Source organism: Telopea speciosissima, chromosome 2 (assembly GCF_018873765.1).
Source record: "Telopea speciosissima isolate NSW1024214 ecotype Mountain lineage chromosome 2, Tspe_v1, whole genome shotgun sequence".
NCBI classification, from domain to species: Eukaryota; Viridiplantae; Streptophyta; class Magnoliopsida; order Proteales; family Proteaceae; genus Telopea; species Telopea speciosissima.
In genome coordinates this window covers 21,855,510-21,866,823 of record NC_057917.1, presented here as the reverse complement: position 1 = coordinate 21,866,823, position 11,314 = coordinate 21,855,510, and the positions used below count along the sequence as shown (strand labels likewise).

Sequence of the window (11,314 nt, the reverse complement as noted above, 5' to 3'; positions counted from 1 at the left end):
GACGTCAAGTACATCTAACAAAGAAGACAGAAATGACTATCCTACCCCCTGCCCGAGGTGGGGTCTACGTAGGGTCCACCTCCCTCTATTAGATGTACTTGACGTCAAACACGGACAGTGTAATTGAGAGGATAAAAACCTCTTCCTATGTTTCATCCTTGAACTCCTGTTGGGCCACACAATTAAATAGGGTTTTTACCTTCCATAATTCTACTGCCAGTATCCTTTTTTGTTTCATTCAAGTAGTAATAACATCAAATATTTACACCCCGACGACATGAAATTCTACGTTATTTTCATTTGACACGAAACGAGCATGCTGCCCAGTACAAGACACGTACCACCACCACCTGCTCCTCCGCCTCTGCATAGTCTTCTGCAATCGATTTGCATGCACGTTACCGTTTCGCGATCCACGCCACTCCCTCTCTACAGTCCACAATTGAGTTCCACTTCTCCCACACGCCAGACTCCACACTCCACATGGAGGGAATGCAGGTTAATATGTTCTGCAGATTCTGCTAAGTTGCGCCTGTCCACTCTCCTCTCTCTCGAACCAGAACGGGTAGCCCTCCGCTCACCGTAGCGGTGAGTCCCGGAGCGAACCTTGGGGACAAACTCGGCTTTTCCACTTTGATTTGAAACCGTCGGACCAGGGCTAGGGCTACACTCTTCACCTCCATCAGTGCCATTTCTTTTCCTAAACACACCCTAAGCCCAGCTTGGAAAACCGGATACTTGAATGGACTCTCCGGTGAGAACACACCGTTCTTGAGCCACCTCTCCGGTATAAATTCAAGACAGTCAGGGCCCCACACTTGTTCCATCCTCCCCATGGCGTAAGGGTGGTAAGTCACCCTTGTCCCCTTCCTCACCACCGTGCCGTCCGGTAAGACGTCATCATCCCGTGAGTACTTTGAATCGAACTGTACGGGCGGATAAAGCCTCATGCTCTCGTACACAGCCGCCTGTAGGTAATGCATATCCCTTATCTGTTCGAAGCTCGCCAGTTCTTCCTCCTTCTCCTCCCCCATGATCCGGTCCGACTCGTGCAGTATCATTTCCTCCACCTGCGGGTGCTTCGCTAGCAACCAGAAGAAACTGGTCAATGCTGATGCCACCGTGTCTCGACCGGCTAAAAGGAAGCTTATAACGATGTCCCTTAGGTATATATCATCGTTGACAGAACCCATGAACCGAGACAGCAGGTCACGGTGGTTCTCGAAACCCATCTTCCTCCTTTTCCGAATCACCTCCTCTGCCAGCAGGTTTACCAATCTAATAGCCTCTTTGAGCTGCTTCTCCGTCCCCAAATTCAACAACCGCTTCGTCTTCCAGATCAACGGTGACGGCAACAACGCTCTCTCCGCCGACAATTTAGATGCCAAATCGAAGGCCACAGCGAACTCCGACATGGGTAACGATAATTCCAAACACCCAGGGTCTAACCCAAAGGAGAATTTACAAATGCTATCGAAGGCAAATCGGCGAAACACGTCTTGCAGATCTAACCGTCCATCCTTCTCACCCGATGCCATCGATGAGAGTAGTGGTAAGAGACGATGTTGGATCTCGTTCGAAATTATCTCCGAAGCGTAAGATCGTATGGAGAGACTACCGAGTTCAAGACTCGCCATTTTCCTCTGAAACTTCCAATGCTCGCCGTCGACATTGAAGATGCCCTGACCCAACAGATCACCGAGAATGGTGGAGAAGGGTTTCCCTTTCGGGTAATTTTCGAACCTAGTTTTAAGTATGTACTCCACGTTATCCGGGTTTGCCGTGATTGTGTTAGCGAGTACATGGATATGGATCGTCTGACTCGGCGATTTTTTCAGTAGGTGGGTGTACCAGTCACAGAGATTATCGAATTCGATCGACCAGCTCGACGTTAGATAACTGTGGCAAACGTCGCAGCTACACCAAGGCTTCAGTCTAAGTAGGAACAACGAGAGAGAGACAAGAGAGAAGCAGAAGGTAAAGGAGAAAAATATAATGCAGAAGCACGTTTGTAGGAGTTGTAAACACATGGAAGCTTCGGACTCCATGGATGAAAGAATCAGAAAAGAATTGGAGAGGATCGTTTGAGAAAGAGGCAATGAGGGGATGGAAGGAAGCCTGGTCACTTTATATTCTAGAAATTAGGTTTTCCATTTCCTTTTCTATCCATGCCTGAAGTTCTTTATTTCACTTCTTCCCTTTCTTGGTTTTTTCTCCTCCCCACATCTCTCCTTTGGCGTTTAGTCCATTAGAAATTAAGGGAAAAAGATAGGATAAGCAAAGAAGGAAAATATGAAAAAACACGGATAACGCGTGCTCTGAAAAAACAAAACTCAGTTATTTCTTTACCAAAAAAGAAAAAGTCAGTTATTTGATTATTAGATGCCATGACGTCATCATTCTTTTTTAATTATCCATTTTACCCACGTGCTCTAATTGTTGGTATTTTTATTCTTTATCTGTGAATACAAAGATAAAATAAACTTGAACAATGACGCACCATACTCTGGTGGGGGAACATGATTGAATTAAGTATTTTTTTTTTTTTTTTTTTTTGGTAAACATTGAATTAAGTATTCTTAAAATAAAGATTTTAATCAAACAATTACTTCTTAATTAAAATTATGGGGTTCTAAGTACATCACCAACAATTAAAATAGGAGTTAGTCGCTTTGGCCAGACAACCTCTTAATCATATAACTCATTTTTTTTTTTTTTTTAATGAGAAAACATAAAACAAATATATTAAATAAACTAGAAAAATACAGAGTTCATGTGATAGGCATTCTTAGCCATATTCATAGTAATAGTTAGACAAAAAGAGTCTCCAGGGTTCCTATAATATACATCCTGAGATAGATCCGATATATATGGTAGGTCTTTGAAAAGTATCCAAGGCCATGGGCATTTGGTTGGAGATGGAAGAACATCAATGATCCATTTGTTGGCACATCATATTTCTTTAATCTTCAACCCAATGCTAGCAGCATGGTTGATTCCTTTTCGGATCGCTAAAAGGTCTGGAACTAGATCTTCAGTGGTTCGGATGTTTCCTGCAACAAAAAACTTAATTCTGCCATCTGTCAAAAAGATATTGGACCACCCTGCAACACTTAATCTAGATATATGGTATCCTGCACAGATTAAAACAGGGAAATTGAGCAAAGGTAAGTTAAAGGAAGAAATGTTGAGGGAAACCACTGAATGTTGTTGTATTATATCCTGGGAAGAAAAGGAGGGGGGGGGGGAGTAAGTTTTGATCAAAGATGATCCACATTGGATCGGGTTTCTTCGAGCCAATGACAACTTTGTTCCTAGCTGTCCAAATGTAATAACATGTAATAATAAAAACACTAAAAAATCATAAAACTACTTGTTTATCAGATTTCAGCTGAAGATAAAAAAAAACAAACAGAAAAGTTTCAAATTGTCAAAATCCAAGAAATCAGTTCTCAACCCCAATGGTCCTGCTGCCCAAATGTGTTTAACCCAATCACAAGATAAGAAAAGGTGCATGAAGATTCAACACCATTCCCACACAGAGCACAGGAAGCTTCAATCTGGATCCATTTCGATAGAGTGGCCTTGGTAGGAATTCCTGCTTTTAGCAAACGCCAGACGAAGAACTTAAATTTTGGGTGAATCTGAATTTTCCAAAAGAATTTCCACCAAGCAATAAAATTAGCAGAATCATTAGTAGAAGGTGAGGTTAATTCATTTGCAGCAAATTTTGTGGTGAGGTTACCATTCTTGGCCTTAAGGCACCACCACTTATTGGATTCAAAATTCCATTCGGTGGAAATTCCATTCGATGCAGTTATTGATGGATTCATATAACTCATTTTGGTGTTGTTGGAACTTGTCCTCATCTTTATTTTTTTTTTTTTTTTTTTGGGGGTAAGTTCCAAGTCACCCCTAGTTTTCAAACGAAACTCAAATCACCCCTGGTTTTTGAAAATAGTCAAATGTCCCCCTCTACAGTAATGGTGTCAATCTGCTGTTAGTTATTGATGTGAAAGGACTATTTTACCCTTGTACTAAAATATTAGAATTAAATTTACAATACTACCCTTCCTTCATCTTCAACCTAAAATACCCCACTCCTTTCCTGCAAAACTAAACCTAAGACTAAGAGAATTGGAAACGAAACAAGAAAAGGAAATCAAACCCTAAGTATTGGAAACGAAAGAAGAAAATGAAAAAAAAGATTCTTATCATCTATGTTCTTGTCCCCCCTCCACCCTTTTTTCTTGGGCTCTTTGCCTTCTCGATGAGGAAAGTATTTGCAGGGTATAAATTAAAGGGAAATTTACACATACCACCATTGATGTTTGACGAAAGGATATTTTCATCCCCCAGTTTTGGAAAATTCTACGTACCCCCCTGAGGTTTGCAAACGGTAACAAATAAGCCCATTCCGTCAGTTCATGATTAACACTGTTAAAAATTAGTCTTGAATTGATGAAATTGCCCTTCTAAGAAGAACAACAAAAAAAAAGAAAGGTGAATGGACAAAATTACCCTTACAAAGGGAAAAAAAAAAACCTGCAACTCATCTTCCCCAATCGAATTGGGGAAGATGAGTTGTAGGTTTCAAAACCATAAGGGTTTTTCTTTTGTTTCTCCTCAGTCTCGGATCCAACGGTCTTGTTGTAGTGTTCCATTGTTTACTCTTCCTCCTCGGTCCCGGATCCACCGGTCTTGTTGTGGTGCTTCCTAGCATACCTCTGGTTCCTCAAGAACTTGGGATCCATTCCTTTGGTGGATGTGTGTCTGTGCCTCTTGGGCTTCTTAATTCCATTCTTGTGAGCCTTGTTTGACTGGTTATGCGTAGTGTGGTTCTTCGACTTTGCCATTTCTCTGAGATCTCTTCTGGAATTATTTGAGTTGCGAGTTAGGGTTTCAAATTCAATAGCAGATCTTGAGCTACAAAGTATTATAGACAAATCTCATCAAATGGAACCTAACAGTTGGAACAAAAAGAGAAGAAAAGAATTGAGTAGACCTGATCACCGGCCTTGAGCCTCATCTCATTGCAACGAGCTGCAACTACAAGAACTCTCAGCGGACATGGTCGAGTTTCCTTAGAACAGCCTTCACTTGTGAGAGATGAAGAACACGACTTCGAATCGCTCGGAGACGGGTCATCGTTTCCATTAATACTGTAATTGTGAAAGGATGGATAATAGTGGAAGCAGCAGTGGAAGCAGCTATGAGAGAGGAAATAAAATAGTTAAACGGATCAAGCATTTTAAAAGAAGAACAGAGCGTGAATTTGGAATTTGAATTTATGTGCAGGATTTGAAGTAGATTATCACCTTGGAATTGAAGAATTTGAAGAAAGAGATGGTGATTTCGATTCAGAGGTGGCGAGAAGGAGAAGAGCCTCTGCGTCAATATTTTCAGAAATAGAAACTGGTGCCTCAACCTCCCTACTGGTTCTCCACCGGTTCGACAAATCCAAATCCCCATTAGTCTTCACTTCGTCATTATTTTTGTGCTCTGATTCAGATCCTTTCAACTTAAGTGTTTCAAGCTCCTTGCCAGGCTTGAAGTGTTCCATTAGAAGCTGTGGATGGAGCAATCGATGGGGATACCTGTAACTCATCTTCCCCAATCGATTTGGGGAAGATGAGTTGTAGGTTTTTTTTTTTTTTCCTTGAAGGGGCATTTTTGTCACTTTACCTTTTGATTTTAACAGTGTTAGTCATAAACTAACGGAATGGGTTTATTTGTTACCATTTGCAAACCTCAGGGGGGTACGCAGAATTTTCCAAATTGGGGGGTGAAAATATCCTTTCGTCAAACCTCAGGGGTGGTATGTGTAAATTTCCCTAAATTAAATTCACAGATGAATTAATGGAAGTATTTCCCTCCATTTCCATGTTCGTTTACCTCGTTATGACTCATGCCTTCAGTACTGTTAAGGCAAGCGAAATTTTGAGAGTATCTCCAGCTAGAGCAAAAGAAGAAAACGAAAAAAAATCAAAAAGAGGGATGAGGAGCTCGCAAGAACAACTAGACCCTAAAAACTAGAAACAGAGAACCAAAGACTCGAATCCAGGTATCTCCCAGCTCCATTTCTTCTGGTCCACCATTGTTGTCTACCCAAACCCTAAAAACCAGAAACAAAGAACCAGAGATTTGAATCCCTTTTTCTTCTCTCCGGTCAACGCATGGATTGTTGATAGATTTGATGGCCAAAATTTTTGGTAAAGCAGTGAAAGATTGCTGGTTACTGGAACGAATCTGGAAGCTCTTCGCAGAGATTGAAGACCTCCACCTTCTAACGGATCCGGGGGATTTTCTCCATTTGAAAAGCCAACTCACGATCAAAGCTTCATCGGAATCCGATGCATTTTGCTTCAGATTCAAGGGATTGATTGAAATCATGAGTGCATCGAAAGGTCTGAATCAGAAAGAACATTATGGTATGGACCTCATCCCTCCCCAAGAACCTCATCTGGATCTCAAAAGTTAAAGCTCGTCTCCTTTTTCTTCTCTCTGGTGAACTTCTGCTTGAGATTGAGTTGTAGGTGTGAGGAAGAGGATGAATTTGGGGTTTTTAGTTACAAGGGTAAAATCATAAATCAACATTGGTCAAGGGTAGTTTAGAAATTTAAATTTATTTAACTGACTGACATCATCACTTAACAACATAAAACTAATGGTAGAGACTAATTTAAAATATTGAGGTCTAATACAGGGGGTGATTTGAGTATTTTCAAAAACCAGGAGGTGATTTGAGTTTCGTTTGAAAATCAGGGGTGACGTGTAATTTATCCTTTTTTTTTTATATATGTTGATCTTGTTATTTGTCTTTTAAAATAAGTTCTAAGTTATAAATAAATGAATGAAAAAGTCGGCAAATACACATTAAAGGTCTTAAGTAATGTATGTGGGACATACAAGTCCTAGCATCTCAATAGATACGTGTCCCAAAAATGTGACAACATCTCAAGACAGAACAATTGTTCCAGCATATTAATAAGATACATATTAAGAAAAACTTCCAACATCTCAACACAACACTTGTTCAAAAAAATGATCAGTAGACTTTTACTGTTTTGAGGTTTTTTGTTTTATTTATTCTTAGGTGGAGGGTCGCGCACTCCATTTACTTTTCGCAAGCTAGCGGCAAGAACCAATGGGGAGCGTGGGATGAATTGGGTAAATATGTCATTTTATAAGGGTGGAGAGATAGATAAACGTATGGTTGGTTAGTCTGACCGCATGGCCGGCATTTTCTGTTATTCTTATATTGGGATAAGAACTTTTCAATACCATTTGGAGGTAAAGCCCATGAAATACAACTGGGGTCTAATCCAAAACCTGAGGTATTAATATTAAGTGGAAATGATCCAAGGATATATTAAGATACATTCAAGGTCCTAAATAATTGATGTGGGAATATTCTTCTATAACTTTGAGCATCATCTTAACAAGATATGTGTTTGAAAAATGATGAGTAAGCTCTTACTGCATCAAAGTCTTGGTTTTATTTATTCTTATATTGGACTAAGAATTTTTCAATACCATTTAGGGGAAAAAGCACTTGAAGTACAACTAAGATCCAACCTTAAGGTATTAGCTTGAAATGATCAAACATATATTAAAATTTATCCAAGGTCCTAAACAACTAATATGCGACTATTGCCGCTAGAATTTGAACTGTCACACTGGGGGTGGGGGGAGACCTGCACACCCAAAGACCAAAGACCAAAGACCCGAGCAACAAAGAAGGTTGGAGCGGCCTCCAAAGAAGACTCTCCGATGCTTGAGTCAGAACTCCAAGCAACAATAGTATGAGCTACGAACTGAGGGAGTAGTTATGGTGAATGAATGAGAATGATTGGTAAATAATGATTAAATGAACCCTTTACCTAGTACAGTGCCCTCCTATATATAGGATGGATAGTGGTGGCAATGGAGAGTCTTCTCTTTATGCTATGAAGACGTCAAGGTACTAGGTATCATGATTGCAGCTATATCCCAGCCGCTCTAGCTTGGCCACATGTGAACCACCTATAGGCTGGTCGGTTTTATGCATATCATATGTCCCCTACTCCTTCGGGTCCAAATGGAGCCAAAGGGTGTATAGAGTTCTCCCCTCTTCTCCTACTTGGCTTTGGCAGCTTGACCATTGGTTATGTCACCTTGGTTGATGATGTCTGACCATTGGGTACTTACCTTAGTTTGAATGCTGAGTCTATGACTTGAGAATTTAGCAGCTACCTAGGTCTATGCAGCTGGGCTCAAATGCTCAGGCTACAACATGAGGTTCTATGAGCCATCTCAATTTAGTGAGCTCACCTAAATGCCAGGCCTTTGAGGAGTGCTTTTCTTTCACTACAAGAAATTGGTGCAACGGCGGCACTTTGGGTTGAGCTATTGCGGCATTTTTTACAAATGTCGTCATATATGAAGATATATCGACATTTTCTTAAAAATGCCGTGATATATAAAGGTCTAACGGCGTACAGATGCAAACGTCGTCATATATGAGTATATAGCGGCGTTTGTGTACAATTGCCGTTAAACAAATTAGTTTCCGCGGCGTTTTCTTTAACAAGTGCCACCGTAGCTCACCGTTTAAGGGTGATTTAATATTCTTATTAACGGCATTTTCAAAGAAATGTCGTTGTATGTTGTAATACAACGGCGTTTTTAAACAAACGCCGTATAAAATAATAGATTTCCAAACCCAAAACTGTTTTCACTTCCCCGCTCGCGTCTCTTTCTCTAAAACCTTTTTGTTTCCCCGCTCTCTACATCTCTCTCTCAAAGTTTTCTAAAAATCTTTTCAAACTCCGAGCAGCGCTCTTTTTCCTCTATCAAGCGGCGGAGAAGCACAACTCTCTCACTATTCCAGACTTCTCTCGCTGCGATCTCCTCTTTGCCTACGGCGACCGACCTTGCCTTGTGTGATCTCGTCTCTCACTGCTCCCGACAAATACAGTAGGTGGGAGTGAGATTTAGGGCAAATATAAAGTGGGAAAGAAGGTAAATCGAGCAGGTGGGAGAGAAAAGAAGAGAGAAAGAGGAAATGGAGAGAGAACGTGAGTGAGAGAGAAAGAAAAGGATAGAGAACGTGAGAGAGTAGAAAGAAAAGGAGTTTGAGGCTTTCTTCTTCAAGGTTTTTTGATTGGAATGATCGAGGTTTTGCTCGATTCAAACCAGATCTGGGAACCGACTGCGAAATGCTTAAGTCGTTGATTCAATAGAGATTCACTGCGGGATGCCCTTGGAGCTTCCAGATTCACGAGTGTTTGGTCGCGAATTATCTTTTAGTGAACATCCAACCTATTTTCCCTTGATTTTCTTCATTCCTGAAGTAAGATTCTTCCTCAAATTACATTTTAGTTGATTAAATTCTTGGGCCTTCGTCCTATTTGATTATGAGATTCATTGGAGAAAATTTTGGAAATTCATGTTTAGGGTATTAGCTATGGGAGACGATTCATGTGTTTTTACCTAGTTCTCCATTTTCTTCTCATCTAATTGAATTTTTGTGGACAATGGAACTGAATTTGGTCCTGGCATGGCAAATGCCGCGAGACCATCGAATGACTATTCTGTTGAAGGAATTCGACTTGTTGATTCATAGTTACTTTTGTTGAATGTATAATCTCAAGTCTTCATTTCTCATGCAATTCGAGTTCATTTTGACCAATATTTTCTGATTGATATGAGCAATATGATTCATGCTCTCTTTTCTTTTTTCCATTTTATTTCCATAATGAACCTCTGTAAATGATTGAACCGAGACCGAATTCTGGTCATTCCGAAGTAAGATGGCCTTTCTTGTGGTCCATCTACCTTTGCCACAGCTGTCGTATTCTTTTGGAAACCTCGACTATAAAACCTCATGGTAATATGCTTGAATCAAAGGGCTATAATCAGCCCTGGTTAAATTCCTAGATCGTGGGGTGAGGAGCTTGGCCAGCACACGAGAGAGAGACCGATATGCGTGTGTGGGTTGTGTAAGTCCAGTGCATGTGTGTTGCTGCCCAAGTGGTTGCGAGAGTGTGTGTGTCTTTGGGTGTTTATGTGGCTGCCCATTAGGCTGTATGTATGAGTGTGTGAGTGTGTGTGTTTGTGGTGTTTGGGTGCTTGGTTGAGGTTCAAGTGGCCTCACCACGACTACTAACCAAAAGAAAAGTAAGAAAGAAGAGAAAAGAAGAGAAAAGAAGAGAAAAGAAGAGAAAGAATGAAAATAATAAGGAGAAGAGGAGGCGATCCTATTACTTGTGTTTATGTTTGCATGTGTGTGCATGTGTGTTCTTGTGTGTATGTGTGTGGTTGCCATGTCCTAGTAAGTTGTGAGTGTGGTTGTGTGCATGTTTGGGATCTCAACCACTGGTATTGGAAAGAAAAGAAAAGAAAGGAAAAGAAGAAAGAGAGAAAAGAAAGGAAGAAGATGAACCATTAAGGTGAGATGCTGCATCTTACTTTGGAAAACCTCTTGTAAGAGCTAAAATATTAGTTTATTCTTAATAGTTTAACCCTTGAGATTTAATCTAGGAGGGTAATTTTTATAATCCATGAACAGTGCTTGGGTTTTGGAATTGGTCATTCAACTTGTACATTGGGGAGTTCATAAAAATATTAGTTAATAAGTCAATTCTTGGAAATCTTTTCCATGTTGTGGAATTTGTTTAAATCAAAATCTCTATTATAGTGTACTATGCATGTCCTTGAATTCATTTTTAGCCACTCTTTGAATATAATAATAATGTTGCATTCCACCCCTAGATATTTCGTTTTAGTCCGTGTCTTCTCTAGAATTTGTTACATGTCTTAGGCTCCACTTATTCCAATGGCAAATATTTTGTGGGAATTGCTTGAAATGCAACACCGTAGGACTCTACAAAGTAAAAAAGATATACAAAATAATACTGCAATATTTCTTTCGACCTTATTAGTAGCAAAGTCCTATCAAATAGGAGACATGTATTAGAAAATGTCCGCAATAGAAAGATTTTTAGATACTTTAAGAGAGATTCTTCTTTAAGCTAGACAAATGCAGGAACCTTCTTCAAATGCTTAGGCATCTTGAGCCACCAACTCTTCTTATCCCGCATTCAATGAGCACAACAGGCCCAAGCAAATATCGCAATGTTTCACATGCTAATCAAATTCAACTAAAGGAAACTCAGACATCCTTAGTCCTCCCAAAAGGTTTAAACACAAACGCCAATATTGGCACAAAGCTTTCAACCCTGGAATATTTATCATTCGTATATCGATCCCTTTCACCGTATTCCTTGTATGTCGTGGTTCCTTTTGAGGTAGAGAAATAGCATATCAGTAT

General features: G+C 40.1%; 2 protein-coding genes across 2 annotated transcripts; both read right to left on the bottom strand.

Moving 5' to 3' along the window:
• Positions 1–521: 521 nt before the first annotated feature.
• On the bottom strand, positions 522–2,062 carry LOC122650552 (cytochrome P450 94C1-like). Its single transcript, XM_043843955.1, has one exon. It carries the CDS (start codon positions 2,046–2,048, stop codon positions 522–524), a length of 1,527 nt encoding a protein of 508 aa, XP_043699890.1. The 5' UTR covers positions 2,049–2,062.
• A 2,599-nt stretch (positions 2,063–4,661) lies between these two features.
• On the bottom strand, positions 4,662–7,819 carry LOC122650011 (60S ribosomal protein L29-1-like). The gene is made up of 2 exons (XM_043843300.1): positions 7,815–7,819; positions 4,662–4,869 (listed from the first exon to the last, which is right to left on the bottom strand). The coding sequence occupies exon 2, from the start codon at positions 4,854–4,856 to the stop codon at positions 4,668–4,670; it is 189 nt and encodes a 62-aa protein (XP_043699235.1). The 5' UTR covers positions 4,857–4,869; positions 7,815–7,819; the 3' UTR covers positions 4,662–4,667.
• Positions 7,820–11,314: the final 3,495 nt, after the last annotated feature.